Source organism: Lemur catta, chromosome 7 (genome assembly GCF_020740605.2).
Source record: "Lemur catta isolate mLemCat1 chromosome 7, mLemCat1.pri, whole genome shotgun sequence".
In the NCBI taxonomy this organism is placed as follows: domain Eukaryota; kingdom Metazoa; phylum Chordata; class Mammalia; order Primates; family Lemuridae; genus Lemur; species Lemur catta.
In genome coordinates, this window is record NC_059134.1 from 56,128,196 (window position 1) to 56,154,516 (window position 26,321).

Below are 26,321 nucleotides of genomic sequence, written 5' to 3' on the forward strand. Positions count from 1 at the left end.
ATTCATCACTTAACTTTGGAAAAGTTGCTGCTTCTAAGAATCAACTAATTAGAAAATGGTTCCTGGGTTGATACTTCTGTTCTCAAACCGGTTTCTCTTTTTCTGTGTCTTCCGGTATTATGTATATAATACTCACATATACATGTTACGTATATGTGTGTATATATCAAGAAACATGAATGTATGTTTGTAATCCCAATTCAGAACATTTTGATTACATAATGGGTATACAAAACAAAATAAGAAATAGCTTTGGAAATTAAAGAATAAACACAAGAGGAATTTCCTTCAAAGCTGAATAAACACAATAATCCCCAGAGACACAGCCACTAGTACTTAAATAAATAAAAGATGATAAATAAATAAAAGACAACAATAAACACAGGGCATGTGACTTAACTGGGTGGAAATTTGCTTTACTAGAAGTTAAGCTATGGACTGACATTGGGTATTGATGCACAGAGCACTTAAAATTGCAGTTTGCTACCAATGAACACTGGGCATTTGCATACAGTGGACGTTGCCACCAGTGGACATTTTCTCTTTGTAAATATTGACCATTGGTGGAAGCTATCATTCATAGGAAAAACATTAGATATCAATGGACATTTGCATCTTGGACATTAGCCAACAAGGAACAATGAACATTGATGGGCGAGGCCATATTAGCCTACGATGGCTTCTGTTGTTACGGACATTCCCCTTGGTGGACATTAGGTATAAGTGGACTTTAGCACTGGTAGACATTTAATTCTGTAAACACATAAAGTAAGCAGAGGGTAGGCCTCTGCCCCCATATTTGTGGAAGTCTTGTCCAGAGAAACATCCTATGAGCTGGTTTGGCGGTAGCATCTGCCTCTACATGTGCTCTTTTGTTCTGAAAGCCCTTTGGCAATGGCAATTTTGGGAAATGAGGGGTTATGTGATAATGATAGAGGGAAATTCCTGCATTTGGAAGAGTCTAATCAGCTGCCTGAACTATAGAGGGGTTGAATTATACACAAATCCACACAGGCTCTCTTCTGCCATCCTGACCAACACTGGGTGTTTCTCTTCTTTCTCTAGAAATGGGATGATCAAATCACAACAGGCCTGGCTTCATGGGCAATGAAACCTTAGAAGGACTCTGTGCTTGGTTTAATGCTCTGTTCTTGCCATCTTTAAATTCTTAAATAACTTTTGAACAGAGGGCCCCATATTTTTATTTTGCACTACGTCCCACAAATTATGCAGCCAGTTCTGAAGCACAGAGTCCTGGCCACTTGCTATGGGAACTTGGGCTGCTTCTTTCTGGGCTTCAGTCTCCTCGTCTATGAAAAGGGACCAAGAGAGCAAGGACTTTGACCTTGACCTTTGGCTTTTTATGCTCTAGGATTTAGAATCAGCAGTCTGATTGGAGATATTTAGAGTGGCATAACTTCCCCAGTTTATTTCACACAGAAAAATAAACGGAATCCCAGTGCTCTTCGGTTTCTTAGAGTACCTCCATCCTCCCTGATTTATGGGATCTGTACAGCTGGCCTGGCCCCTGAGATAGGACAGGTAAGAATAAGGGAACTGCCATCTGACAGATGAAGCCAGGCCTAGGTAGGTTTTCTCATCTGTATGGTGACAAAAATACCTGGTGCTGTTGAGAGGAGGAAATGATGGCAGGTACACAAAGCATGAGTAACAGAATATATGCTCAGTAAGTGGCAACACATTATTATTAATAGAATGCAAGAACATGTTTGTGACCCTGCCTGACCACGATGGCCTCACGTGTGTCCTCCTGTCTAAAAGTGAACTGGCATGGTTGAATGCCTGTTCCGTGTTGGGCACATAGGAGCCAAGATTCTGCGCATTAAAGACTGTAGTTCCAGGAGTCTGCAATCCTGAAGCTTTAGGAAATTCTTCAGTTCTGAGTGAGTTACCAAAATATGGCTCTGAGACTACATGTTCTGTAATCTACTTCCTAATTCTGTGGTTGAATGAGGGAGGGAAAGGGCCTTTATGGGGTGCTTATTTTGTGCTGGGCACCATACTTGGCTCTCTCCAAATGTTATTTCATTTCCTTTTCATGCAGTCCTGTTGGAGGAGGTATTTTCATCCTCATTTTCCAGGCCCAGAGAAGTAAAGTGACTTGGTGAAAGTCACACAATTGGTTTGTGATGGACCCAGGATTTCAACGCTTTTCTGTGAATTGCAAAATGGAACCTTTGCACGAAATCTCTGTGATTCCGTAGGATTCTAACGCCTCTATTCTAGGTACCAGGATTCCTGGAGAGCAGAGTATGGCAGGACGAGTGTGATTTGGCTGGTGGGGAGAGAAGGAGGAACGTGGGCCTTGCTCCGGGCGCTGGCTCCGACCTGGGGTGTCTGGCCCCGCGTGACCACGAGGCGGCGCTGCGGCCCGGGACCTCCGCGCCCGGCCAGAGAGGCCATCTGGACGCCCCGGGCCGGCAAGGGCTACGGCCCCGAGGGTTTCGGATCGCCATGAGGCAGCAGCGGGCCAGGGCTGGGGGTTGCGGTAATGCCCCACCTGGAAGGATGAGCCTGCACAGTGCGATGGCGTCTGCGCCCATCCTCCTGCTGAGCTGCTCCCCTGCCCTGTTTTGCGGATGAGGAAGGGGCAGCTCAGGGCAGAGGTGATCTGCCCCAGAGCTCACTCCTGCAGAGCCCCTGCCTTCCCTTCTCAGCCTTCCGCTCGCTGTGTCCCTGTCTTTAAGACCCTTTTGTGCCATGGCCCTCCCCCAAGGACTCCTTTCACAGGTGGGGCCTTGGGAGGACCCAGACCCATTGGGTGAAAATACCGTGCTACCTCCCCAACCTCTGCATTTGAAGCCTCTCTTGCTCCAGGGAATGTGGGAGGGGTGGAGACAAACCAGATGACTGTGGGGCCTGGGATCTCACCCTGACCCCACAACCCCCTCCCCCATGCCCCATACCTCAGCTCTTTCTTACGCTGACTGGTGGGTGACAACCTTGGGCTCAGGGTCTCTGGTCGGTACTTCTCCCTGGGAAGGCCTGATTTACAAGACGGGCAAGCTCCTCGCTGATGCCCATGGCCTGAATGCTCTGGGCTCTGTGCCATTGACCCCACACCCATGACCTCCCCCAAGTGCCCCCTTTTGTCCAGGCCCACTAGGCTTTCCCTGCTGTGTGGATGAGCCTCCTCCGGACACCTTCCTGACTCCTCCACAGGGCTCTCAGCCCCTGCGCTGCTCTCAGGTGTCTTCCGTGTGTCCCGCCCTCGCCCCTCCAAGGAACATGAGGCCCACTAGGGCAGAGATCGGGGTGGACTCATCTTCCTGCCCCATGCAGGGTCTGGTACAGAGTAGGTATCAGGAATAGCCTGTCGTTGTTGGGGAAGATGGTGGATATTCCTGTAGACTTTGGCCATTTGAGGGAAGAACTTGGTGACAGCAGAGCCACCCAGCTGATCTGGAAGTGAGCTCCCTGTCACTGGGAGCATGCAAACAGGAGTTAGGGTACCATGGCAGCTGAAATGCCAGGGATGAACAAAGTACTGTTGCAGCTCAGAGGTGGGAGGTGGGAGCTGGAGGGGGATGTCAGGGAAGCTTCTGAGTTGAGGCAGGAACTAGGTCTACTGGATGGGAAGGAGGTTGAGAGGCAGGGGTCGGGGCAAGGGCAAGGTCCCACAGTAACAGCCTGAACAAAGACAGGGGTGTGCATGGGCCCGCAAGCTCATGGCTACGGCTGGATGGCCAGTGGCTGGGGTTGGGGACGCTTGGAGAGGGGAGATGAGGATGGAGGGCAGGGTGCAGGATGTGGCGAAGGGTCCACTCCAACTCTGAGTAACTCCCTGCCTCCTGTCACCTTACTCCCCAAATCCTGGGAGATTACTGGGCTTTTCTGGGAGAACAAAATTCCCAGGTTAGGGCCTAACCTGATTCATCCTTCTGGCCCCACAGCCTGGCCAGGGGTTGGCAGTGGACGCTGGTGGAATGATGGATAGAACAATGCTTTATCTATTGTTTATTGAACCGAGGAATAGTCAGGTGCTGGCTTGGGCTGGTGGGGAAGACAGCTCTCACCGCCCTGTGGGCATCTCTGTGGGACCAGCCCGCCCAGTGCCCACATGGCCACTGATGGCTGGCTTCGCCCAACACCTCCAACACATGCCCAGGACACAATATTACAAAAGTGAACAAATGTGACCCTTTTCCTTCTTTTACAAATGACGTTTCCACCCCCTGCCAGCAGGGGTGGGGCGTGGGGGTTGAAAGTGACAGTCCATTAAAAAGGCAACAACTTTTATAAAAGGAAGGCTAAGGAAAGCGCCCAGGGCTGGGGAACTGAGATGCCACCCTGGGGACAGAGCAAAAACATGGGTGGGGGAGACCCTGCCTCCTGCTGTGGCAGGGTGGGAGGGTGGGAGAGTGAGATGGGCTGTTAGGCTCTGTTGGCCTCAGGGCCAGTGGGGACTGAATCCAGGAGGCCCTCGGAGTCACGGCCAGACAAGGCTCCAGGACTGCATCAACTCCCGGGGGGAGCAGCTAGAAGCAGTGTCTCAGGGAAAACAGGCACATTTCCAGTCTTGATGCTGGGGGACCTCACCCCAGGGCGAGAACCTGGCAGGGCTGGGAATGAAATGCCCTAAGCCTCCAAAGGCTGTGAAAGGTGAACTGACCATGCAATATAGCTGGTCACTGCGCCCGGAGACCCACTTCCAAGGCCCTTGCCTGTCCTGCAGCTGCTGCTCCTGGGGATGACAGGGAAAGGGCACAAATGACAGCAAGGGGGAGGACTTACTAGAGAAGACAGGCAAGTGCAAAGGACCTGGGCTGGAAGGTAGGACAGTGGGTCCTTGTCATGCCTCTGCCACTGGAGGAACTCAGATTAGCATTTTTCCTTCTCTAGGCCTCAGTTTCCCCATCTGTCCCATGGGGAGGATGGACTTGATTTTCTCTCCAGTTCCTTCTGTAATTAAGGTTATACCCAGGGTCCCAGGGGAAGAGAAAAGGATGAACTGGCCTCATGGGCCCAGAGCAAAGAGGGGCTATGTCATAAAAGAAACTCATGCCTCTGAGTGACGGACCGTGGGCCCAAAGGGGACACTCAGCCCAGTGGACCTGAACTCTGCCCTGCAGTGGCAGCTCCCGCCCACCCTCCTGTCGTGGGTCAGGTCGGGCCAGGTATGTGAGAAGGCACTTGGGGGACAAGTGGGGAAGGGCAGCAGGAAGGGACCAGAGTCTGGTTTGGCATCAAAGTCCCTTTGCTCATGGTTTGGAGGGGCAACATGGACAAAGGGGCAAGACTTTGGCCCCAGGTCCACAGCCTCTCCCAGGTCCACAGCTCCTGCGCTGACGCCGCCACACAGGCTTGCAGATTCCCCGCTGGCACCGGCACATCGAAATATAAGTTACTCAGGACCTGAGCAAGCCCAGGGTGCAGTCTGTCATGTGGCCCCGGGCTACACCATTTGTCACAAGATGTCAGGGCTCCTGGCAGCAGATTCCCGAGTATCTACGCAGTGCAGGGCCACCTTGGGGCTGGAGCCAGGCTGCCGGGGGTAGGCGCCCTCCCGCACCACGCGCCGGCACCGCACATCCTGGCCCACATTGATGCTCTGCAATGCCGGGAGATGGAGCAGCAGCATCTCAGGCAGGGGTACCAAGCCAGTGCCCGAAAGGTCCAGCTCCTGCAGGGAGCCCAGGCCCGAGAACACCTCAGTCCCTGCCCACTTGAGCTTGGGGTTGTTGGACAGGTCCAGGACCTGCAGGCCCGGTAGCTCGCGGAAGCTATAGGGCGCCAGCTGGGGGAGCCTCTGCAGGCTGGCCAGCGACAGGTGTGTAAGGCCCGCCAGCCCCGCGAAGGCACCTGGGCCGATGGCACCCAGGGGGTTCCCATCCAGGCTCAGGTAGCGCAGGGGCAAGCCTTGGAGGTCGGGCACGGTGCGGAGCCGGTTCCAGGCCAGGTTCAGGCTCTGAATGGTGGGCGCGGGTAGGGCGGCCCCCGCGGGGTGGGGCACGAGGCGGTGAATGAGGTTGTGGGAGAGGTCCACGTGCAGTGCCCGGGCCTGGCTGTGGGTAGTGAAGGCAGACACTGAGACCTCCCGGAGCCGGTTGTGGCTAAGGTTCACGTCACTCAGGGGTGAACTGGTGAAGCTGTTGGCCGGCAGGGCCGCCAGGCCATTATGGCTGAGGTCGAGCGACTCCAGGTAGCGAAGGCGGGAGAAGGCGGTGGGCGAGATGCTGCTGAGCAGGTTGTGGCTGAGATCCAGGCCAGCCAGCGTGGTATAGCCTGGCCCTGCCAACACCGACTCGTTCACCGTCTCCAGCCGGTTGGAGGACAGGTCCAGGTGGGCTGTGTCCAGGGGGATGGGCACGGGCACGATGTGGGGGCCCAGGCCGCTGCAGTCCACCCGTGTCAGGCTGAAGCTGTCGAAGAGGCCGAAGGTCTCCACCTCACACTGGCACCCGGGGAAGCATGGCCGGGTTGTCTGGGCTCCACTCACGGCCAGCAGTAGCAGCAGCAGGGGCCACGGCATGGTGGGGGCTAGAAAGAGAGCCACAGGGGAGGTGTGACAGACGGTTGTAACCCCACCCCATGAGACAGGTGCCAATGTGTCTAGACACAGCTGAAAGTTGCCACAGTCCCGTCCTGGAGTGCTTCCTGGAGTACTGCTCCTCATAATCCTAGTCCCTGCTGCCCTCAGGCCTCAGTCTCCCCACCTGTACGGTAAAGAGTTTAGGCCAGATTGGTGGAGTTTACGCTGGAGCAGCAGATGGAAGCAGCCTGCTCGGTCTGGGGTTGGGGGACCTGGGGCTCTCCATGCCTGCTCACCATCCCTGCCGTAGGGTGTTAAGGAACCCAGTTCCAGACCCAGGCCCCACCAGGGAGGGGCTCGCATCGTAGGGGTTAGGGTTAGGGTGCTCCATTCTCCTGGGCTGAGCTCCTGTTACATGCTGGGTGCTGTGCTAGCTGTCTCATGGCACGATCTCATTTAACCCTCACAAGCACCCTGGAAAGCAGAAGTTTCTTTCTCCATTTCCCCAAGAGGGAACTGAGCCTTAGGTTAAGAAACTTTCATACAGCAGCTAAGTGGAGTGGCAGTGGGTGGGGCACAGGGGAAGCGTGGCCCACTGCTGCAGCCTGGCAGTGGCTGGGCCAGGCCTGAGCCCCACACTCCAGCCTTCCAGACCAGGGCTCTCTCCTGGCGGTGGGGCCTGCAGTGACTGCCCCACCTCCCCCAACCCCACCCCCTTGGCTGGTCCTCCAGAGGAGGGATCCTCCCTTTTAATTGTGTCTAGGTGCCCAGATGGGCTCTGGGGATACCTGTCCCAAGTTCCTTTCCCCCTTGCCCTGCCCCCTACCCCCAGCTGATATAGCTGTTACACCTCTTTAGCCTGTCCTTTATCCTTGGTCAGCCAGCTGGCTGGTTCCTCCATTATACAGATGAAACAGAGACTCAGAGAGGATAAGGGCCTTACCCAAACTATCATAGTAAAAAGCAGGGCAGGATTAGAACCCAGGCCCAATCAATTCTAATTCTTTTATTCACATCTGCTGCCTCTAGCAGGCCTGGCAGGGTGGCTGGTGGAGAGACAGGGTCCAGGAGGGGCTTTTCTCCCTGACGCATGCTATGATACAAGCAACTTCCCCTCCCTGGACCTCGGTTTCCCTCTCTGTACAATTACAATGGTAGCTGCCACAGATGCCAGGCACTATGCCTATGTTGTCACATCTAATGGTCACAGCCACCCATAACTCTGTTGGACTCAAAGCCTGCGTTTATGTCCACTACTGGTGCTCAGTGGTGCTCACGTGAGGATGAGGGTTGAGCAGTGGGAGCTCCTAACCGGACAGTTCGGAGTCTGTGGCTACCCTGCCCTGCACGGCAGCCCCGAGCCTGGGAGATGGGAGCAGGTACTGAGCCTCTGTCCAGGGGGCTCTTCATCTGGGTGGCCCTGCTCTGTGCCCCCTGCCGTCCTGCCCAGCCCTCCCACTGCCCTTCGGAAAGCGGGTGGGGAAAGGGAGGGACGGGTGGGGAGGGAGCAGCAGGATAGCGTTACCAGCCCTACATGAAACTTTAAAGGACCAGCCACTTGATCTGCACTCTGCTGTGCCTGGGGGCAGGGAGAAGTGGGGCTCTTCCCCCCTTCCCTCTCCATGTGAGCCCCTCCTCTCCCACCCCTTTCTTTTGTAGAGGCCAATTTGAGGATTAAACCCGGCCCAGGTGCATCCTGGGCTTGGCCCCAGCTGAGGCAGGACAGAGTGTTCCAATGTCTGGAACCAAAAGGAAAATATTAAGTTGCTTCAGGCCCCCTTTGTTCCCCTGGGTGAGCTCCTCACTGCAGGGTTCGTTACCACCAGGGGCCCCACCTCCCCTGCTAAGCCGACCTGCTCATACCCACCCTTCCTGGGGTTTAAACAAACACCACAAAAGGCCCCCAGATTCCCCTTTGGTTCCCAGAGGTGATTATACAAGGCGCCTGTGAAACGCCAAAGCCTCTCAGGAGCTCTGCTTATGTAACTGGCAGTCCAAGCCCAGCCCAAATGCTGCCCCGCCAGGGGGGCCTCTCACTGCCTTCTCTAGGCCTCGGCCTTGTCCTCCGCACCACAGGGTGGCAATTTCTGCCCTGCCCTCCCCACTTAAGTTGATCAGCCCTCACTGAAATGCACTGCCAGCTGTGAGGAGCTCGCGGGAGCGCAGGGTGGCCATCCCTGGCAGATGCAGAACTGAGGCAGTGGAGAACAGCTGGTGTCAAGGGGGCGAGTATAGGTGGGGACCACCTGGGTAATTGTACATTAGTGCCCCCAGGGCACTGGACCAGGCTCCCTGCTCAGCCTTGCAGGGTGGACACCTCTCCTGGGGCCCCTGCTCTGTGCCAGGCCTGTGCCCAGGGCTGGGCCTTTGCAGCAGAAGCACCAGCGGCAACAGAGCCAGGCCTCACTGTGCGTTGCGTCCATGAGGCCAGCAGCCTCATCCCCATTTCAGAGTAGAGGAGCTGAGGATCAGAAAGAAAGGTGGCAGAGCCACCCTGACCAAGAGTCCCTTGCTAAACTGTGCAACTCTGGGAAGTTAGGGGTGAGTTAAAATGGAGATAACAACCCCTTCCTCAAGCGGTTGCTGTGAGGATTAGAGGTCACATGCGTAAGATGCCAGCACAGAGCCAGGACACCGACAGGCACACAGTCAGTAGGTAGATGGGGTCCCCCAGATGGGAACACAGGGACCAACGCTGCCTCCTTCACCACACTCCACACAGTGGCTGACAGGGAGGTGGCAGGGCTACTGTGCACAGTAATGAGACAAGTCCTGGAGGACAGTCAGGAGCCCGAAGTCATAGTTCCTCCCTGCTCTGCAGTGAACTGTCCGCATCTCTGGACAAGTCCCCTCCCCTCTTGACGCCTCAGTTTCTCCAGCTTCACAATAAGAGGTTTAGTTTAGATGATCCAACTCCAGAGTTTCAGGATTTTAAAATTTAGCAAAAGCATTTACTAAATCTCTAAGTACATATAAAGCACTGGGCTAGGCCATGTGAGGCTATGGAGGGGGTGGTGAGGGGACAGACACCAGGGCCCCTGTCCTCATGGGGCTTATAGACCAGCAACGGGGACAAAGGACCGACTCACAACAAGATCACTAACACCAGCCCTGGACTCAAGAGACTGGGACTCTAGTCCCAGGTCTGCCACTATCGGTGTGGCTTTCACACGTTTCTTTATTTCTTTGAGCCTCTGGGACCCACGTTCCACTCTTGGGAAAAAGGGAACGGAAGACGGATGGCCACTAAAGAAGGCTGAAGGAGAAAAGGGATCTTTGGGCCAAGACTCATCACTCTTCTCTAAACCCTGACCTGCAGATAAAAGACATTCACTGATCAACCAGGTTCCAGAACACAAGGACAGGAGGACAAGGGCTTAGAAACTGCATCCACCCGTGGTTTGGGGGAACATCTTGTTAGGTCCTCCAGGGCAGGTCCCTGAGTTATGCACCTTCGGGCCCACAGTGTCAGGTCCATGGTGACTCTAAGGAAAGTTTGCTGATGGCCTGTGAGGACAAAAGAGTAAATGGTGTGGCCTTAAGGGGCTCCAGGCAGGTCTCCCACGTGACACTGCAGACCCTGCTATGAGACACCTCTCTAAACAGCTTTGGCCACATCACTCCCCTTACCAAAAACCTCTCGGGTTCTGCTTTGACCTACAGCAATCAAATTTTCCTGGGCATGGAGGCACCTGCAGGTTGTTACCACTTTCCCCTCCACCCCTTAGCCCGCCATCCGGGTTTGAACCCTCCTTGGTAGCCAGAGTGGAAACAGCCTTTACTTTGATATCTCTGAACCACTCTCAGCCTCTGCTCACGCTTCTCCAAACTTGGAGAATTCCAGAGCTAAGGAGCAGGAAGGCTCCTTGGAGATCATAAGTGACTGGGGCCCAGGACCTAGGACCTGACGCCTCACACTGCTGCCAGCACCACACGCACCCACCTGGCCCGCCCGGCCCCACCAGCAGAACAAAGCCGGTTCTGTCCACGCAGGCTCCAGGGCCCACCCCTCCCTCCTGGCCTGTCACACCACGGGCTACCGGACACACACCGAGTATTTACCAGCCGTTTCTGACTGGTATGAGCAGCTTGGGGCAGTCCCCTGCCTTCTCACCCCGCACCCTTCCCCCACCTGGGGTCAGAGCGGGGCCTGGCCAGCCATGTAGAGAACCAAAGGAAGAGCCCAGCAGGTCAGGGTCAAAGCTGGCCCCAGACCTGAGGGGAATCTGCTCTGTACCAACTAGCCTCGGGCAAGTCTCAACCTCCTCGCGTCCCAGTGTCCTCAACGGGGATAAGAACTCAGGGTTGCCACAAGGATTAAATGACAGAATGTGACACACTCTGCTCACTATCTGCAACATGTTAAGGGCTCAGTGCATGGTGGACAGTGACGGTGATGATTTATTAAGCTTCCTGAAAGCAATGACCGTGTGATTCTTCATGTTCCTCCCTACCCAGTTTCCCAGTGCTGTGCCAGGTGCCCAGCAGGTCCAGACTGCTTGTGCTAACACTCTCCAGTCACTTCTGGGGTTAGGGGCACCAGCTTGGGCCCTCCCAGCCCCAGCTGCCTGCCGCCCTATGGTGCTACAGCATAGCATTTCAGTCCCATAGACTTTTCCAGCTTCTCCCCACACTAACTTCAACAGGAAGCCCCTGGCACGGGGCCCCAGCACTGAGACAGGCCTTTGCCTCGACCAGCTGCTCCTCAGCGCCGAGCTGCCTCCCACCCCGCTCCCTCAGCCATGAGCTCACTCCAGCTGAAGCCAACGAAATCCCCAGGTGGAAGTTTCATAAACGTCCTGTCCTCCAAGCACTTAGTCAGCTCTGGAAACGCAAGGCAGAAAGAATTTCAAGGCCAGACTCCCAGAGCCTTGAGGGCCGGCTCTCCCAGCAGGCTCGCTAATGCCGCACATCTGTACAAACACATCAGCTCACCACATACTTCTCCACCAGCATCTCATTTCTGCCTCACCACATCCCTGACTGCGGGGATTACAGTCCCTATTTTGCAAACAAGGAAGCAGACGTTATTCAGTGGGGTAAGAGAGGACCCAGGACTCAACCCCAATGTCTTAGCTCTAAATCTTCTCTGCCTCAACTTACAAACAGGCATGTATAGGGACAGCTTGGAGCTGGCTGTGCTGGACTGTAGTTACTTGTTTACCCGTCTGTCCTTCTGTGGGCAGGGATGGGGTCAGATTCATTTTTATGGCCTTGGAGCTGAGCACTGGGCCTGGCACAGAGCAGGGGTTAGGAAGATATAACAGGCATGCAGAATACAGCCACCGCCCCAAAGGATATCTCTCAACCCTTCCCATGCTTGCTCAACTATTATTTGTTCAGTCACCCTGCAAGATCAGATGGCATCATCATACCTATTTTACAGCTGGTAAAGAAACCCAGAGAAGTTCAGTGATCTGTCCAAAGTCACACAGCCAGTGAGGATGAGGGCTGGACTCAGGACTCAGGTATTCTAACACCCAGTGCTAGGCCTTCTCCGTGACATGATTCCTGGTGCAGGTGGGACCTGGAAGCCCAGCAGCCTCACCCAGGGAAGGTAAGCTACAGGGAGATGGGCAAGGCCCCCAATACTGTTTTTGCCTTCCAAGGTGTCTTCTTCCTGAAGATTTTCAAGTTTCCGTCAAGGTGAGGCAGCACGTGTGGACACATGGGGAGGCAGTATGGGACAGAGGAAAGGGATTTGAAGCCCCAGGTGGACTGGGTTCCAACCCTACAGGGCCTTAGCCGCTATGAGGCTTGCATGTGCCCCCGCCACTGAGTCCGAGTCTTCATCTGTGGAGTGGTGATGATCCTAGATTGTTCCCAGTGGATCACTGGCATGATTACACGAGGTAAGTGAAGACTCAGCCCCAGGCCTGGCACACATTGGTGCTCACCGCATGTTGGTTTCTGCCCCCTAATGGGCGATTTCAGGGACCAGGGAAGAAAAGGGAACTGTGACACCAGCAGATCCTAAGGCAAGGCACGTGCAGAGGATGGAGAAGAATCCACAATTCATCCCTAGAGGCCTTGGATTCCTTCTCAATGCACCATCTTGGGCCCCAACAGGACTCCAAAGTGCTGACCAGGCCCTCCCAGGGAATTGGGAAGGAGATCACGGAAGGTTCCAGAGGCCAAAGCAGGCTGAAGCAGTTGTGTTGCCCGTGACAGAATGAGGGCTTGCTGTCAAATCAGCAGCTCCCCCTGGACAGGTGGGGTTACTGGCTTCCCTCTCCCTCATCCCCAAGCTGGGTCATCACCTCACCCTGCTGGTGGATTCAGGAGGCCCTCTGCCTCCAACTGCCAGCCATGCTGGGTACCAGAGTGCACTTCTCAATAGAAGACGGGGGCCTACCATTGCTCCCTCTTTAAAACCCATTCCACAAAGAGAGCTTTCCAGTCTAGAGGCCTATCACTCTGCTAGCACCCCCTGCCTTTGCACAGGCTGTTCCCTCTGAGGAAGATGACAAAGATACCCTTCTTTTCTTTGTCTACCATGTAAACTCACTCATTTGATTCAAAAGCCACTTTCTCTGTGAGGCTTTCCCAGTCTAGCCTGCCCCTCATTCAGCAAAGGGTCACCTTCCCTCTGTGTTCCCATGGTCCCTGGGCTGCCCCTGTCAAGGTACCTACCCACTTTGTGGTCTGTGGCCACCTACAAATCTGTGCCTAGCTCCTTATCTGCAGGAGGCCTGGCCATGTGAAGGGTGATAAACCAGATGAATGAAATGTCATGGACAGAAAGCTTCCTTCTGCTTTGGGGGGAACATAAACAATTGGCCCAAACTTGCAGGACAGTTAGGGCTTTGCCAGGTGGTGAAATCAGTTTTAGGACCAGAGTAGATGCTGTCTCTGCCTTCTAGCATCAGTGCAATCCAAAAAATGTCTGCCTGATGTAATACACACTATAAACTACTTCTCATTTTATTAGCACATGTAATTCATTATCCTATTCAATATTCACAACAGATCAGTAGGGCAGGAATTAATATCCTCATTTCAGGAGACTGAGAATCAGAGAGGTAAAGTTACTTGTTCCAGACCACAGAAGTAGGAAGCAATGGAGTGGGAGTAAAATCTAGATCCTTCTACTCTAAGAGGCTGGAGCACTCGGACTCCAGATTGGTCTCCCAGCCTCTAGCACCACCAGCAAGCGGAGGAGGGTTTCTTAGAATTACCAACCCCAGCCTACTGTGCCTGTTTAAAACTTCCAGCAGCTCTCCGCTGCCTACAGGTTCAAATCCCAGCTCCTAGGTCTGGCATTCAAAGCCTTGATGATTTGTCCCCTGCCTTCCCTCCCAGCCTCAAGTTCAATTCCAATTCTCTACCCTCAATACCTTGTATCTGACAGTCCACCATGCCGAACGCCTGTGCTGTTTTCATGCACAGGTCCTGGGCATGCTTCTCCTTCTGTGGGAGACTCTTCCTGTGACTTCCCCCTGTGTACTCACTGATCTCAAAACCCTGAGCTGGAGAAACCTCCTCTGTCAGGCCTCTCCCCCAGGTTATTCCCTTGGATCCTCTCTTAGAAGTTGCTTTGGCCAGGGGGCTTCCAGCAGGGGCCCAGCACTCTTCAGGGAATATCCTCAGTGCCCACATCAGCCTTGCCCTGAGAAAGGATGAGTGGAAATTTGAAGTGTGTCCCTTGCTTAGAATCATAAATTGTGATTAAGAAGAAAATTAATCTGGGCTCTACTCACCACAATCTGTCATTTAAAATATAAGGGGGAAAAACGTCAATCCCTTCCCTTCCCTCCATTTTTGACTCACTCATCAGCTTTTGTCTTTCAGCCTGATGTTGGAGGAGGGGTTAGGTGGGAGCCCTGTGGACTCCAGCCTTCCCTTCCTGGGGAGCAAATTAGTGCCCGGGAATTGGTCAAGTCAGAATGGAGGTGTATGTTAAACGTCAAAGAGTTCCAGCCAGAACAGGGAGGAACCAGACAGGCTGTCAATACCGCCCATTCCAGAAGGGAAACTGAGGCTGGAGAGGAAAAGGAAGTGCCCACGGTTGTCTCCTTCCCAGATTAGTGGCCTGTGACCCTCCCTCGTGTCTGTAGCATCTGGCAGAGTTCTAGCTTAAAGACTGGGATGGTACTCGGGAAGCTGAGGTGGCAGGATCGCTGGAGGCTAGGAGTTCGAGGTTTCAAAAAAAAAAAAAGAAAAGAAAAGAAAAAAAGAAGACTGTGTGGGGCGGGAGGTGGGGAGGAAGTATTTAGGGTTATCTTTGTATCTTTGCCACCCAGGCTCAAAGCCCAGCAGGCTCCTGCCGCTCTGCGCCCTCCCTCTCCCGTCAGTCCCCAGCTCTGCAAGTCTAGACTTATCCGAAGGGCAGAAGAGCGTGCGGCTAGGAAGGAAGGATCGAAGAAGTTCCTGAGTCACCTCCTCGCCGGGCCAAATGTGGGCGGGAGCTGCTCTCCGCTCTGCTCTTGCAGCGCTGGTTGTCCCTACCTTAGCACGTTCCTTTCCTCGCAGCGCGGGAGTTCTCACCCCACCCATAACAAAGTGACCGCGACTTAGCGAGCCTGAGCAACTTGCCAGGGCCACACAGGGGGCCGGTGGCCCTCCCATTTGAAACTAGTGTGTGCTAGGTCCCACTCCTTGCAGCCCAGCTTGGTGTCCTACGAGTTGGCACCGCTGGCAGGCCCAGGTCTGGACCAGCCGTTGCCTTCTCACCTACCAGATCGGAAGGCTGGTCCCGCTACCCCAGGGCTGGATGCAGATGGAGAGGGGATCTCACAGCCGAGTCCTGGGCTGGAGCTGGAGCCGGTCTCTCAGCCAAGCAGGCACGTCTCTCTGGGTCACACACTCTCTCTCCAAGAAGCGCAAGGCGAGCAACGCCAACCGCCTTCTTCTCTCTCCAGCCTCGGGCCAGAACCCAGGACCAGCCACTTCCCTCCTCCCTCCTAGTCGGGGTCCGCGGGGGTGTCCCCACGCTCCGCCCAGCCCTGGCCACGGCCACTCCCCAGGCGCTGCCAATCCCCCGACCCACCAATCCCGCCCCATCCCCTCTCGGCCGGGGGACCTCCGGAGGTGCAAGGCGGGAGGGCTGCCCGCGCCCCCCGGCTGGGCTGCGGTGGGGAGGCCGGGGGCTGTTGCCCGAGGAGCCGGGAGAAAACTTTGAAGCCAAGTCGGGGCCGGATGGACAGCAGGGGAGTGAGGAGTCGGACGGCGTCCGGCTCTCGGTGCGCACACGCTCCACGGACACCCAATCCAGACACGTCGACAGGCACAGACCACGTACGCGGACACACACCGATGCGCCCACCGACACCCACTACCAAATGCGGGCCCACGAAACGTGGACACAGACTCAAAACAACTACGCAAAGCCACGGACACACAAAGGCACAGGTAGATGCACGTCCCCAAACCAAAAGCGACAAAGACGACAAACGTGAGACGCACGTGTCCGCACAAAGACCCCAGAGGCACTGGCCCACGCCCACGGCCACGGCCCCGGGGCAGAGCCTTTGTCTCCCGAAAGCCCTCTCCCCTGGGTCGGGGCTCCCTCCCCACTCCCGCCGAGCTCCGGGCACCCGGCGGCGGCTGCCGTCGCCCTGGCTCCAGAAAAGTTGAGGGGCCTCGGCGGGACCCAGCCCCGCCCCTGCGCCCGGCGCCGCCCGCCTGCCGGATGGGGCGGCGAGGTTGGGGTCCGGGGCTCGGGACCTCCGGCCGCAGTGCCGGCTGCCGCTCCGCCCCGGGACCCGCACCCACCTGGAAGCCGGCGCCGCCGCCGCCGCCGCCTCGGCACGCTCACCCAGGCGGCCCGGCCGCTGGCCCTCCGGCCGGCGCTTTTCTCGACACAGCGCGGCCCGCCCCCCGTCCCCGCCCGCCGCTGGGCTCCCCTGCCCGGCGCCGGGTGGCTGCTCTGGCCGGCCGCCTAGCGGCTCAGGGAATGTCGCCAAAGTGCCGGCCTTTCCCGGCGCGCGCCCGCCCCGCCCCCCGCCCCCCGCCCGCCTGCGGAGCCCGAGCCGAGCCCGGGTTCCACCCTAGGGAGCGTCTCGAAAGTGCGCAGCTCCCGCCCGCTCCAGTCGGCCTGGCTCGCAGCTTCCTGCATCCCGGATCCTGCCCCCTCCCCCTGCGCGCCGAGCAGTCTCAGCTGATGGCCGCACGGTCGGGAACATCTGGAGGTCGCTGGCGTGTGTGTGTGTGTGTTGTGTGTGTGTGTGTGTGTGTGTGTGTGTGTGTGTGTGTGTGTGTGTGGAGAAAGCGAATTAGTGGTTGGTAAGAAAGAAAAAGACTGGGTGGGTGAGGGTTTCCTCTTCTCGTGTTGGTCGCCCCCGGCCCCTCCCCCGATTTTTTAAAAGTGTAAAAGAGGTTCAGAGACGCCTGTGAGAGCAAGAATCTGAAGCAGAGAAAGGCTGGCTGAAAGGAGAACCCACGGAGAGGAGGGAGGCGGGCTCGGGCAGAAAGCTGGCAGGAGGGGAGAGAAAGTCAACAGACTTTTCTTTTCTGGAGGGAACCGTCGGCTGCTGGTTGGAGTTCTAAGAAGGGAAACTGCTGTGTGACTAGGCAGCAGTTGGTCTATTCCTTCCTCTGCAGCCCGTCTCCTCTCACCCGTCTCTATGCTAAAAAGGACAGGAAAGCATCCAAAAAAACTTTTTAAAATGAAGGGTTGCAGGGAGAAATTACCTGGTGGATGCATTCCCTAGGAGGGGCGGGGTGTGTGTGTGAGGCTCCCGTCCACACACCCAGACAATGCCTGCCTTGGGAGGGGGCAGTTCTCAGGCACCTGAGAGACTGACCAGGGTTGAGGGAGGCTTTGGTCTCCTGGGACCTCCCAGGACCTTCTCACCCACTTTGGAGAGGGCCCCTGGGTGCAGAGATTGGGCGATAGTCCCCCTGCAGTGGCCCAGACTTGTTACACCCAGTCTTTTTGCTCCTTCTTTCTATATTACTTCTTTCTAATTAAAAAAAGAAAAGAAAACCCAATGGCTTGAGTGTGCGCATGTGCGCTATCTGGGTGAGAAGGGAGGCAAGAGGGGAGGTGATGAGGCAGGAATAGAGGCCGATACCCCAGGCCAGCAAAACCAAACACAGAGAACAAAGTGGTCGTGCAGGTCCTCCCCCTGTGAAGTCACTGTGTGCTCTTGGGCACTCACCTGGACCGAGACCCATGGACCCTGCCAGTTAGGGAGGTGCAGAGACAAGGCTGGGAGCCTGGACTTAGCTCTGTGGGAGCAGGGAGAGCTGGAGCTCTCTCCTCTCTGCCCGTCATCCTCCCCCAGTTAGAATCCCAGCTTCCAAAACTAGGAGGCCTTCCCGATCATGCAGCTCAGACTCCTCATCAAATGGCCTTTGAACTGGTGCCATAAGTCCCTTTCTATCCAGTGTCTTCCTCACAGTCTGGCTCCATAAAGGGGCTGCTGGTATTCAACTCTGCACCCCCTGGGGCCCTCAGGAAGAATCAGAACTCTCCTGTTCCCACCCCTCCACCCGTGAGGCTCCCTGCCTGGATGGGAGCCTGCAGGCAGCAGCTGGTGAGGGCCAGGTCTGAACAGGGTTCAGTTTCCAGCCCTGCCACTTACCAGCTCCGGGTAACCTTAGGCCAGTTACCTAACCTCTCTGAGACTCCGCTTCCCAGCTGTAAGAAGCTACTGTGAGGAGTAAACTAGGTAACTTAGGTAAAGCATGAGTCTGGCTCACAGGACACTCCACTGTGTGGTTGTTACTGCTAAGATGTCTTGGGTCGGGGATTGGGGTGGAGGCAGGAAGCCCAGCAGACCTGGCAGGGGAGGTGACAGGGGAAGGACCACCTGTCTAGCTCCTCTAGCCTATGTGTCTGCTGCCTCCTCCCCTCCTATGGGGAGGTTCTTTTGAAGGAATGCCCCCTTGCTCTGGCCTAGCACGACTTCTTTCTCTTTCTCTTCTTTCTCTTCTTTCCTCTTTCTCTCTCTGTGGAGTTGTGGAGTCTCAAGCTCAGCATTCCAGAAATAGAAATAGAAATGCTCAACTTCCACTGCAACTCAGGGTGCTAACTCCCACTGCCCTGTGTATGCAGGGTCCAGCCAGCTGGGATGGGGGCTCCAAGCGTCTCTCAAGGGCCTCTCACTTAGCATAAACGTGATAAACAACCCTTCACACCTCCTTGGTAGCTGGCAGTTTCTGAGCACTTCCACATTTGTCATTTCCCTTGCTCTCCCCAAACTAGGAGGTGGCCTCCAGGGACTTCAGCTGGGGACTCTCCATCAGCTTTACCCACCTCCCCCCAACCTCTTGTTGACCTCCTTTCACCACTCACTGTGCCTCTCTCCCTGTAGGCTCCCACCTCCTGTCTGTTGTCCACACTTCAACAAGAGGGACCTTTCTAAACTGCAAATCTGCAAAACGGATCGCAACACCTGACTGCTTAAAACCTTTCAGTGGCAAAAGCCAAACTCCTTGGCTTGACATTCAAGGCCTGTATGGTGTGACCCCTCACCGTTCCTCTTCTGTATCAGTCCTGGCCACCCCTTCTTGCGTATTGCAAGCTCTTGTCACCCGGAAATAAAGAGGAGGGCAGTGAGGGAGGTCAAGTCTCTGCATTCTTCAAGTCTCTGTCCAGTGTGCTATCCCCCAGGAAGTCCTCTGTCTGGTTAAGTTGATCCCTCCTTTCATGTTAACACGCCCTTTGCACATAAGCACTGTCATTATCACCGTTCTCTTCACCCTTCTTCTTACCATCCTGGCTACTGTGGCATGCCAGGGGCTGTGCTGGATACTTTTAAGATCATTATATCATTTAATCCTGACAACAACCAGATTGATAGTGGTGAGGCCCAGAAAAGTCAAGAGGTCTGTCTGAAGTCACACAGCATGTTCTCTGCAGAGCTAGAACAACAGTGAGGCTCCAGAGCTCTTTCTACTACCTGGTAGTCTCCACAAAGAGTAGAGGGTGGTGTAGCAGACAGACCTTGGAACTTAAGGGTCCCATATGCAAATTGTTGCTCTATCCCTGGCTAGTTGTGGACATTGGGCAAGTCATTTCCTCCCCTGAGCCTCAATTTCCCTGCCTGTAAAATAGGGATGAATAAGAAGCCCTTCCTCGCAGGGATTTTGGGAAGATCAAATGAGTCAGTACAGATGCAAAGGTATTATAAGCTGTAGGATGCTGTGCTTTTAATTGACTTACCTGAACAGCCTTGCTCAGCTGGGAGTGATAGGTTGAGGATCTCTTTTCTTGTAGAACTCTAGGATGGGAGTCAAAGAGCACCACTACCCTTTGACTGTTTTGCTCATTTCCCACATCTGAGAAAGGTCTTTCATTTTCTTGACCAGCAAACCCTTCAGATCTGGTGTATCTCCATGAGCCTCTGGGGGCTCTAACTGTTTTTCTTGTATTTTCCTGTTTCCAGCTGTCAGAGCTGGCAGGTCTCAAGTTAACAGAGCATCAGGACCATGTGAGAAAACAGTAGAAATGAAGAACCAGAAGAAAAAGAATGTGTCTCCAGCCCCTGCTCTGATTCGGTAGCTCTGGCTTGGCATGTGGCAGCCTGTGTTTTTAAAAAGCTCCTCTGGTGATTCTGAGTCAGTATGAGGACTGGGGGACATGGCAGACGCCTTAGGGTTGGCAAAGTCCTTCCACACATGTTCTCAGTTTTAAACCTCTGAGCAGGCTCAAGTATATGATTGTCACCTCCGTTTTACAGGTGTGGAAACAGACACAGAAGTGACTCATCCAGGGTCACACAGCTGGAACTTAAAACTGGCTCACTGATGTAACTCCAGCCATTCCTCTGCAGGACAGAATTCTGTGCACAGGCTTTGCTGATGTCTCAGCAGCCACTGCATGACAAATGCGCCTCCCTTCCTGGCAAATCAAATACTTCTCTAAGTATTTCTCTCCCACTCTGCCACCTCCATGCTTTTCCCCCTGCCTGGAATGCCTTTCTCAGCCCAATCTACCAGCTGAAGTCCTCGCTGTCCTCCAAGCCCTGCCACCTCCTTCACAAAGACATTTCCATCTCCTACAGTTTCTCTTCCTTTGAGCCTGGAAGCACTTGGTGTGTGCCTCAGCACAGCCGTCTCTCCAGTCCTGCCTCCTCCTCGACTCAGTGCTCCAGCATCCCCAGCTGCTGGCGTTCCCTGCAGATTCTGGCAGTTCTCTGCCACCTCCAAGTTTTTGCTCCTCTTTGTCTCCTACAGAAGTGCTCCTTGCCCTCCCCATCTCTGAATTCAAAATTCAGCTCAGGTATCACTTCTTCCAGGAAGCCTCCCTTGAATTCCCCAATCCCTAATTTTACTATCGAGAGCCCTTCCTCTGTACTGCCATGATATGCTGAAGATACCTCTGTTATGAACAAGATTATTCATTTGTTCATTCATTCATTTATTATGGTAAGATGCAGACTTTGAAGCCAAACCTCAGATTTGAATCCTAGCTTCAGAGTGAGCAAGTTCTTAAACCTCTCTCTCTCTGCCTTACTTTTCTTATCTGTAAAATGAGGAAAGGAATAATCTCTACTTCAAAGGTTGTTGTAAGGTTTAAATGAATAAATCCATGTAGAATGTGTAGAGCTGTGCCTGGAATATTGTAAGTACTTAATGAATGTTGACTACTATTTTTATAATTTATTTCATTCATTCTACAACATAGGAAAAACATTTGCATTTGTAAAACTGGACAGGAAAGAGGATTCTGGGAAGATGGCAGAGAGTGGGAAGCATCAGAAATCTGTCTCCCCACCTAGACAACAATTTCATTGGCAGAATCTGTCTGATGTGACTGTTTTGGAACTCTGGAGTCTATTGAAGGCATGAAACTTCCAAGGGAAGACTGGGACAGTAAATTGTGGTTAATTTCAGTCCTTAACACAGAAGCAGCTATCCCCACTCCAACCCTGTGGCAGACAGCTGTGCATGTGTTCTTGGAGTAACCTGCACAGAGCTTGTGAGAGCCAGGGTGGGCAAAAAGGACCCTGTCCTAAATATTGGGGATCTGAGGTCTGATCACGAATTGTTGCTTCTGAGGAGCAGACAAAAAAAGCAGGTGGCCATTGTTTGTGCACCTCCTTCATTGTTGCAAGACTCTCTTCTTTTGGCTGAAGTGACTTCTAGAAGATTTAAAAGGCTGATGCCCTCCTCTCCCCTTTAAAGCAACTGCATATACATGGAAAATTAGAAAGTGACCATGCATGTCCAAGGAAACGTGCACTCAGAAAAGATCCAAGAAGACCTTGAGTTTATACCTGAGGCTGATCCTTGGCACAGAGACAGCCTATATCAACAATAATAACAGAAAAAAATAATTTAAAAAACCCCCAGCAAACCCTGAGGAAAGAGGAGAATCTGATTTTCATAGCTACCGCATCATTAGATTCAAATGTCCGGTTTTTAACAAAATATCACAAAGCATACAAAGAAACAGGAAAGTATGGCCCATTCAAGGAAAAAAATAATAAACAGAAACTGTTCTGAAAAAGACCTGATGACAGATCTACTAGACAAAGACTTTAAAACAACTGTGTTAAAGATGCTCAAAGAACTAACAGAAGATGTGGAGAAAATCGAGAAAATGATGTATGAACAAAATGGAAATATCAATAAAGAGATCCAAAACCTAAAAAGCAGCCAAAAAGAAATACTGGAGCTGAAAAGTACTATAACTGAAATGAAAAATTCACTGTAGAGATTCAAAGGCATATTTGAGCAGACAAAAGAAAGAATCAGCAAATTTGAAAATAGGGCGATGAAAATTGTTGAGTCTGAGGAACAGAAAGAAAAAGAAATTGAAGAAACATAAACAGAGCCTGAGGGACCTGTAGGACACCATCAAGTGAACCAGCATATGCATTATAAGAGGAGGAGAAGAAGAAGAGAAGGAGGAGGAGGAGAAAAGGGCAGGCAGAGAGAATATTTGAAAAAATAGTGGCTGAAAACATCTCAAATTAGATGAAAGACAAATAGAAACATCCAAGAAGCTCAGTGAACTCCAAGTAAGATAAAGTCAAAGAGACCCACACTGAGACACATTATAATCAAACTGTCAAAAGCCAAAGACACAGAATCTCGAACGCAGCAAGAAAGAAGTGACTCATCACACACTAAGGATCCTCGATAAGGTATCAGTGGATTTCTCATCAGAAATTTTGGAGGCCAAAAGGCAGTTGATATATTCAAAGTGCTAAAAGAAAAACAAATCAATCAAGGATCCCATATCAGCAAAACTGTACTTTAAAGGTGAGGGAGAAATTAAGACATTCCCAGATAAACAAAAGCTGAAGGAATTCATTACTGCTAGACCTGCCCTGCAAGAAATGCCCAAGGGAGTCCTGCACAGCAAAATAAAAGGACACTAGACGGTAACTTGAAGCCATGTGAAGAAATAAAGATCGCAATAAAGATAAATGCAGGGGCAATTATAAAAGTTAGTATTATTGTAACAATGGTTTCTAACTCCACTTTTTGTTTTCTAGGTAATCTAAGAGACTAATCACTTAAAAGAATTAATCATTTATGTTTTGGGGGATGCATTAAATAAAGATATAATTTTGTGACAACAGTCACCAAAAGGGATGAGGACAGAGCAGTTAAAGAAACAGAGTTTCTGTATGTTATTGAAATTAAGCTGGCATAAATTCAAATTAGAGTGTTACAACGTTAAATGTAATCCCTATGGAAATGACAAAGAAAATAGCTATGGAATATATACAAAAAGGGAAATGAGAGGCAGACATGGTGGTGAGCGCCTATAGTCCCAGTTGCTTGGGAGGCTGAGGCAGGAGGATCACTTGAGCCCAGGAATTCAGGTGCAGCCTGGGCAAAATAACAAGACCCTGTCTCTTAAAGAAAAAAAAAAAAGAAAGAAAGAAAAGAAATGAATTTAAATGTTTCACTACAGAAAAGTCAACTAACCACATAAGAAGACAGTAGTGCAGGAAATGAGGGACAAAAAATGCTATAAGGCATATAGAAAACAAATAGCAAAATTTCAGAAATGAATCACTCCTTATCAGTAATTACTTTAAATGTAATTAGATTAAACTCTGTAATCAAGACAGAGATTGGCAGCATGGGTAAAAGCACGTGATATGCTGTCTGCAAGAGACTCACTTTATATACTTGTAAAAACACAAATAGGCCAGGTGGCTCACGCCTGCAATCCTAGCACTTTGGGAAGCCAAGGTGGGAGAATCGCTTGAGGCCAGGAGTTTGAGACCTGCCTGAGCAGCATAGCAAGACCCCATCTCAAAAAAAAAAAAAAAAAGCTAGCTAAGTTTGGTGTCATGTCCCTGTAGTCCCAGCTACTTGGGAGGCTGAGGTGAGAGGATCAATTGAGCCTAGGAGTTTGAGGCTGCAGGGAGCTATGCTAGCACCACTGCACTCCAGCCTGGGTGATAGAGTGAAACCCTGTCTCTTAAAAAAAAAAAGTAACCAAAGGTTACAAGCGACAAAGAAGGACGAGGACATTGTACATTAGTAAAAGATTTACTATAGCAAGAAGATACAATAATTATAAACATTTATGTACCTAATAACAGACCATCAAAATACATGAAGCAAAAACTAACAGACTTGAAGGGAGAAATAAACACTTCTACAATAATAGGTGAAGATTTCAATACTCTGCTCTCAATAATGAATAGAACAACCAGACAGAAGAAAAGTAAAGAAACAGAGGACTTGAACAACACAATGAAACAACCGGATCTAATAGACATATGCTTAATGGGTAAAGAGTTTCGGTTTTACAACATGAAAACAGTTATGGAGATGGATGATGGTGATAGTTGCATGACATTGTGAATGTATTAATATTTAATACTGCTGAACTGTGTGCTTAAAATAGTTAAGGTGGTAAATTTTGTTATATTTATTTTACTATAATAAAAAATTGAACAACAAAAATTAACTGGACAGGGAAACTGAGGCAGGAGCCTGATTGTGGGGCCCAGGAGAACACAGTGTGTGTGTGGGGAGGCTTGGAAAACACAAAGAGAAAAAACTGGAAGGTGACTTTGGCTTTTGGTGGGGGAAAGGGACACAGTAGAGAGAGAGGCCTCCTGGGCTGGGGGCTTTGATCTCTGGTCGGCTCTCAGGGCAGGAGACTCCGGCTTGTTCAAAGGCTGTTAAGTTAAATCTGCCAAGGCCTCAGCCTCCAAATTTCCCAGTTTGATGGTGGTGGTGGGAGGTCAGAGGCAAACTCTCCTGGAGACCAGAGCTGGTCTCCTTCCAAGAGGCCAGGTCCGTACCTGAGGTGCTTCCTCTGACCCTGGAACCTCTGCTCCCATTCCTGCAGCCAGGAGCTAAGCTGACCTGCACGTGTGGACAGGACGTGATGTTCCTGCCACCACGGAGTCAGCATGGGAGCTGGGGGCCCTTGGGGAGTAGATATCAGGCATGTTACCCCCAAACCTCCCCCATTTTACAGGTGGGAAACTGAGGTTCAGAGAGGGAAATGACTTGTCCCAGGTCCCAGAGCTAGTGAGCAGGAATGCTTCCAGACTCCCAGTCAAGAGCTCTTTTTACCTCTCTACACTGCCACTATCACTGTGTATTCCCCCTCCCCTCTCCTGTCCTGTCCTTCCATCCATCTGTCCTACTGTCTTTACTCTCTGTCCATCCATCCATCCTTCCATCCATCCAGCAACTGTTTACCTACTGGGCCTCTGACACATGTCAGATCTTGTGCTGGGCTCCAGGAGCTGACAGTTGGGGTGGGCACATTGACACTGATGTACCTTAGGTCCTAAGGGGCTTTGGAGGCCCACTAGAAATCTGTGCAGAGCACTCAGAGCAGAGAGGGGCCAGGTGCTAGCCAGAGCGTCACGCAAGGTGTCATCAGGGACGGTGGTTGAGGGTCCTGTTGGGCATAGAGGGGTGGAGAGTGTGGGCTCAGTGACGGAGTTAAGGGCCTTCCAGGCAGAAGCAGCAGCATGATCAAAGACCGGAGGGGAGCGTGCGGAGCAGCATGGCTGGGGAACAGGGAAGGAGGGAGCCAGTGAGGGATAGGTCGGAGAGGAGGGGAGCAAGTCATGGGACATGGAGCTTTGGGGGCAGGCTGAGGTGACAGGCTTTGGTGTCATATGCATAGGAGTCCCAGTGAAGGGTACCCAGGGAGGGAGGGAAGGCACTAGTGGGCCTTGTCCCCCTCCTGTTAGCCTGTTGGTCTCCTCCCTGGGGCCTGAAAACTCTCCTTTGCCTTCTATGCCCTCCCCACACATGCACAGGTACTCATCCCTTGTCTTCCTGTCTGTCCTTTGTCTCTCTCTCCTTTTAGCCTATCAGTCCTGGCCAATTACCGGGGCCCTCCCCTGTTGCTCCCTCGTCATCTCTCTGACAGGGACCAGACTGTGTCTCACCACAACACTCTGCAGACACAGAGCCCCCAGTTGGAGGTCAGGACGTAACATGGAGTCCAGTCCTGTTTTTGCCACCCACTGATCTGGGCAAGAACCGCTTATTTATAGCAGGGTATTTGCAGGGCGACTTCAGCTGACAAAGTCATCCTGACCTGTTGGGCCCTCACTAGAGCACCCTCTATAGGGGAAGATGTTACTGTGACCCACAAGCCTCCTGACTAGGTCAGGAGTCCCTGGGACCAGTGAACTGCGGGAACGTTGTTATCACACTCGGTTGAGTTATTACATTATCGCGTGCAAAGGGCTGTTTACCATCTTCTGTCCTGGGACAAGCAGAACCCTAGATTATCCTCACAGAAGGTTATTCGCAGAGAACACTAGAATCCATCCTGGCCATAAGCAAACAAGTTCTATCAAGAAGTTTCTGGATGTTTTTTGGTGACAGCCTATAGTAAGAAATATATGTTATCACAAAACTGGTGAAACAGATCTATGAATCTGAAACGAAAGTTTGACAGACAATAAATACTTGACCTTACCACATGTAC

At 52.5% G+C, this 26,321-nt stretch overlaps 1 protein-coding gene across 4 annotated transcripts; it reads right to left on the bottom strand.

Moving 5' to 3' along the window:
- Positions 1-3,961: 3,961 nt before the first annotated feature.
- TSKU (tsukushi, small leucine rich proteoglycan) lies at positions 3,962-16,367 on the bottom strand. 4 transcript variants are annotated; one of them, XM_045557304.1, is made up of 2 exons: positions 16,208-16,367; positions 3,962-6,501 (listed from the first exon to the last, which is right to left on the bottom strand). In XM_045557304.1, the coding sequence occupies exon 2, from the start codon at positions 6,491-6,493 to the stop codon at positions 5,429-5,431; it is 1,065 nt and encodes a 354-aa protein (XP_045413260.1). In that variant the 5' UTR covers positions 6,494-6,501; positions 16,208-16,367; the 3' UTR covers positions 3,962-5,428. The 4 variants fall into 4 exon arrangements, with proteins under 4 accessions (XP_045413260.1, XP_045413261.1, XP_045413262.1 ...); XM_045557305.1 differs by lacking the exon at positions 16,208-16,367 and adding an exon at positions 15,171-15,301; XM_045557306.1 differs by lacking the exon at positions 16,208-16,367 and adding an exon at positions 15,167-15,249.
- Positions 16,368-26,321: the final 9,954 nt, after the last annotated feature.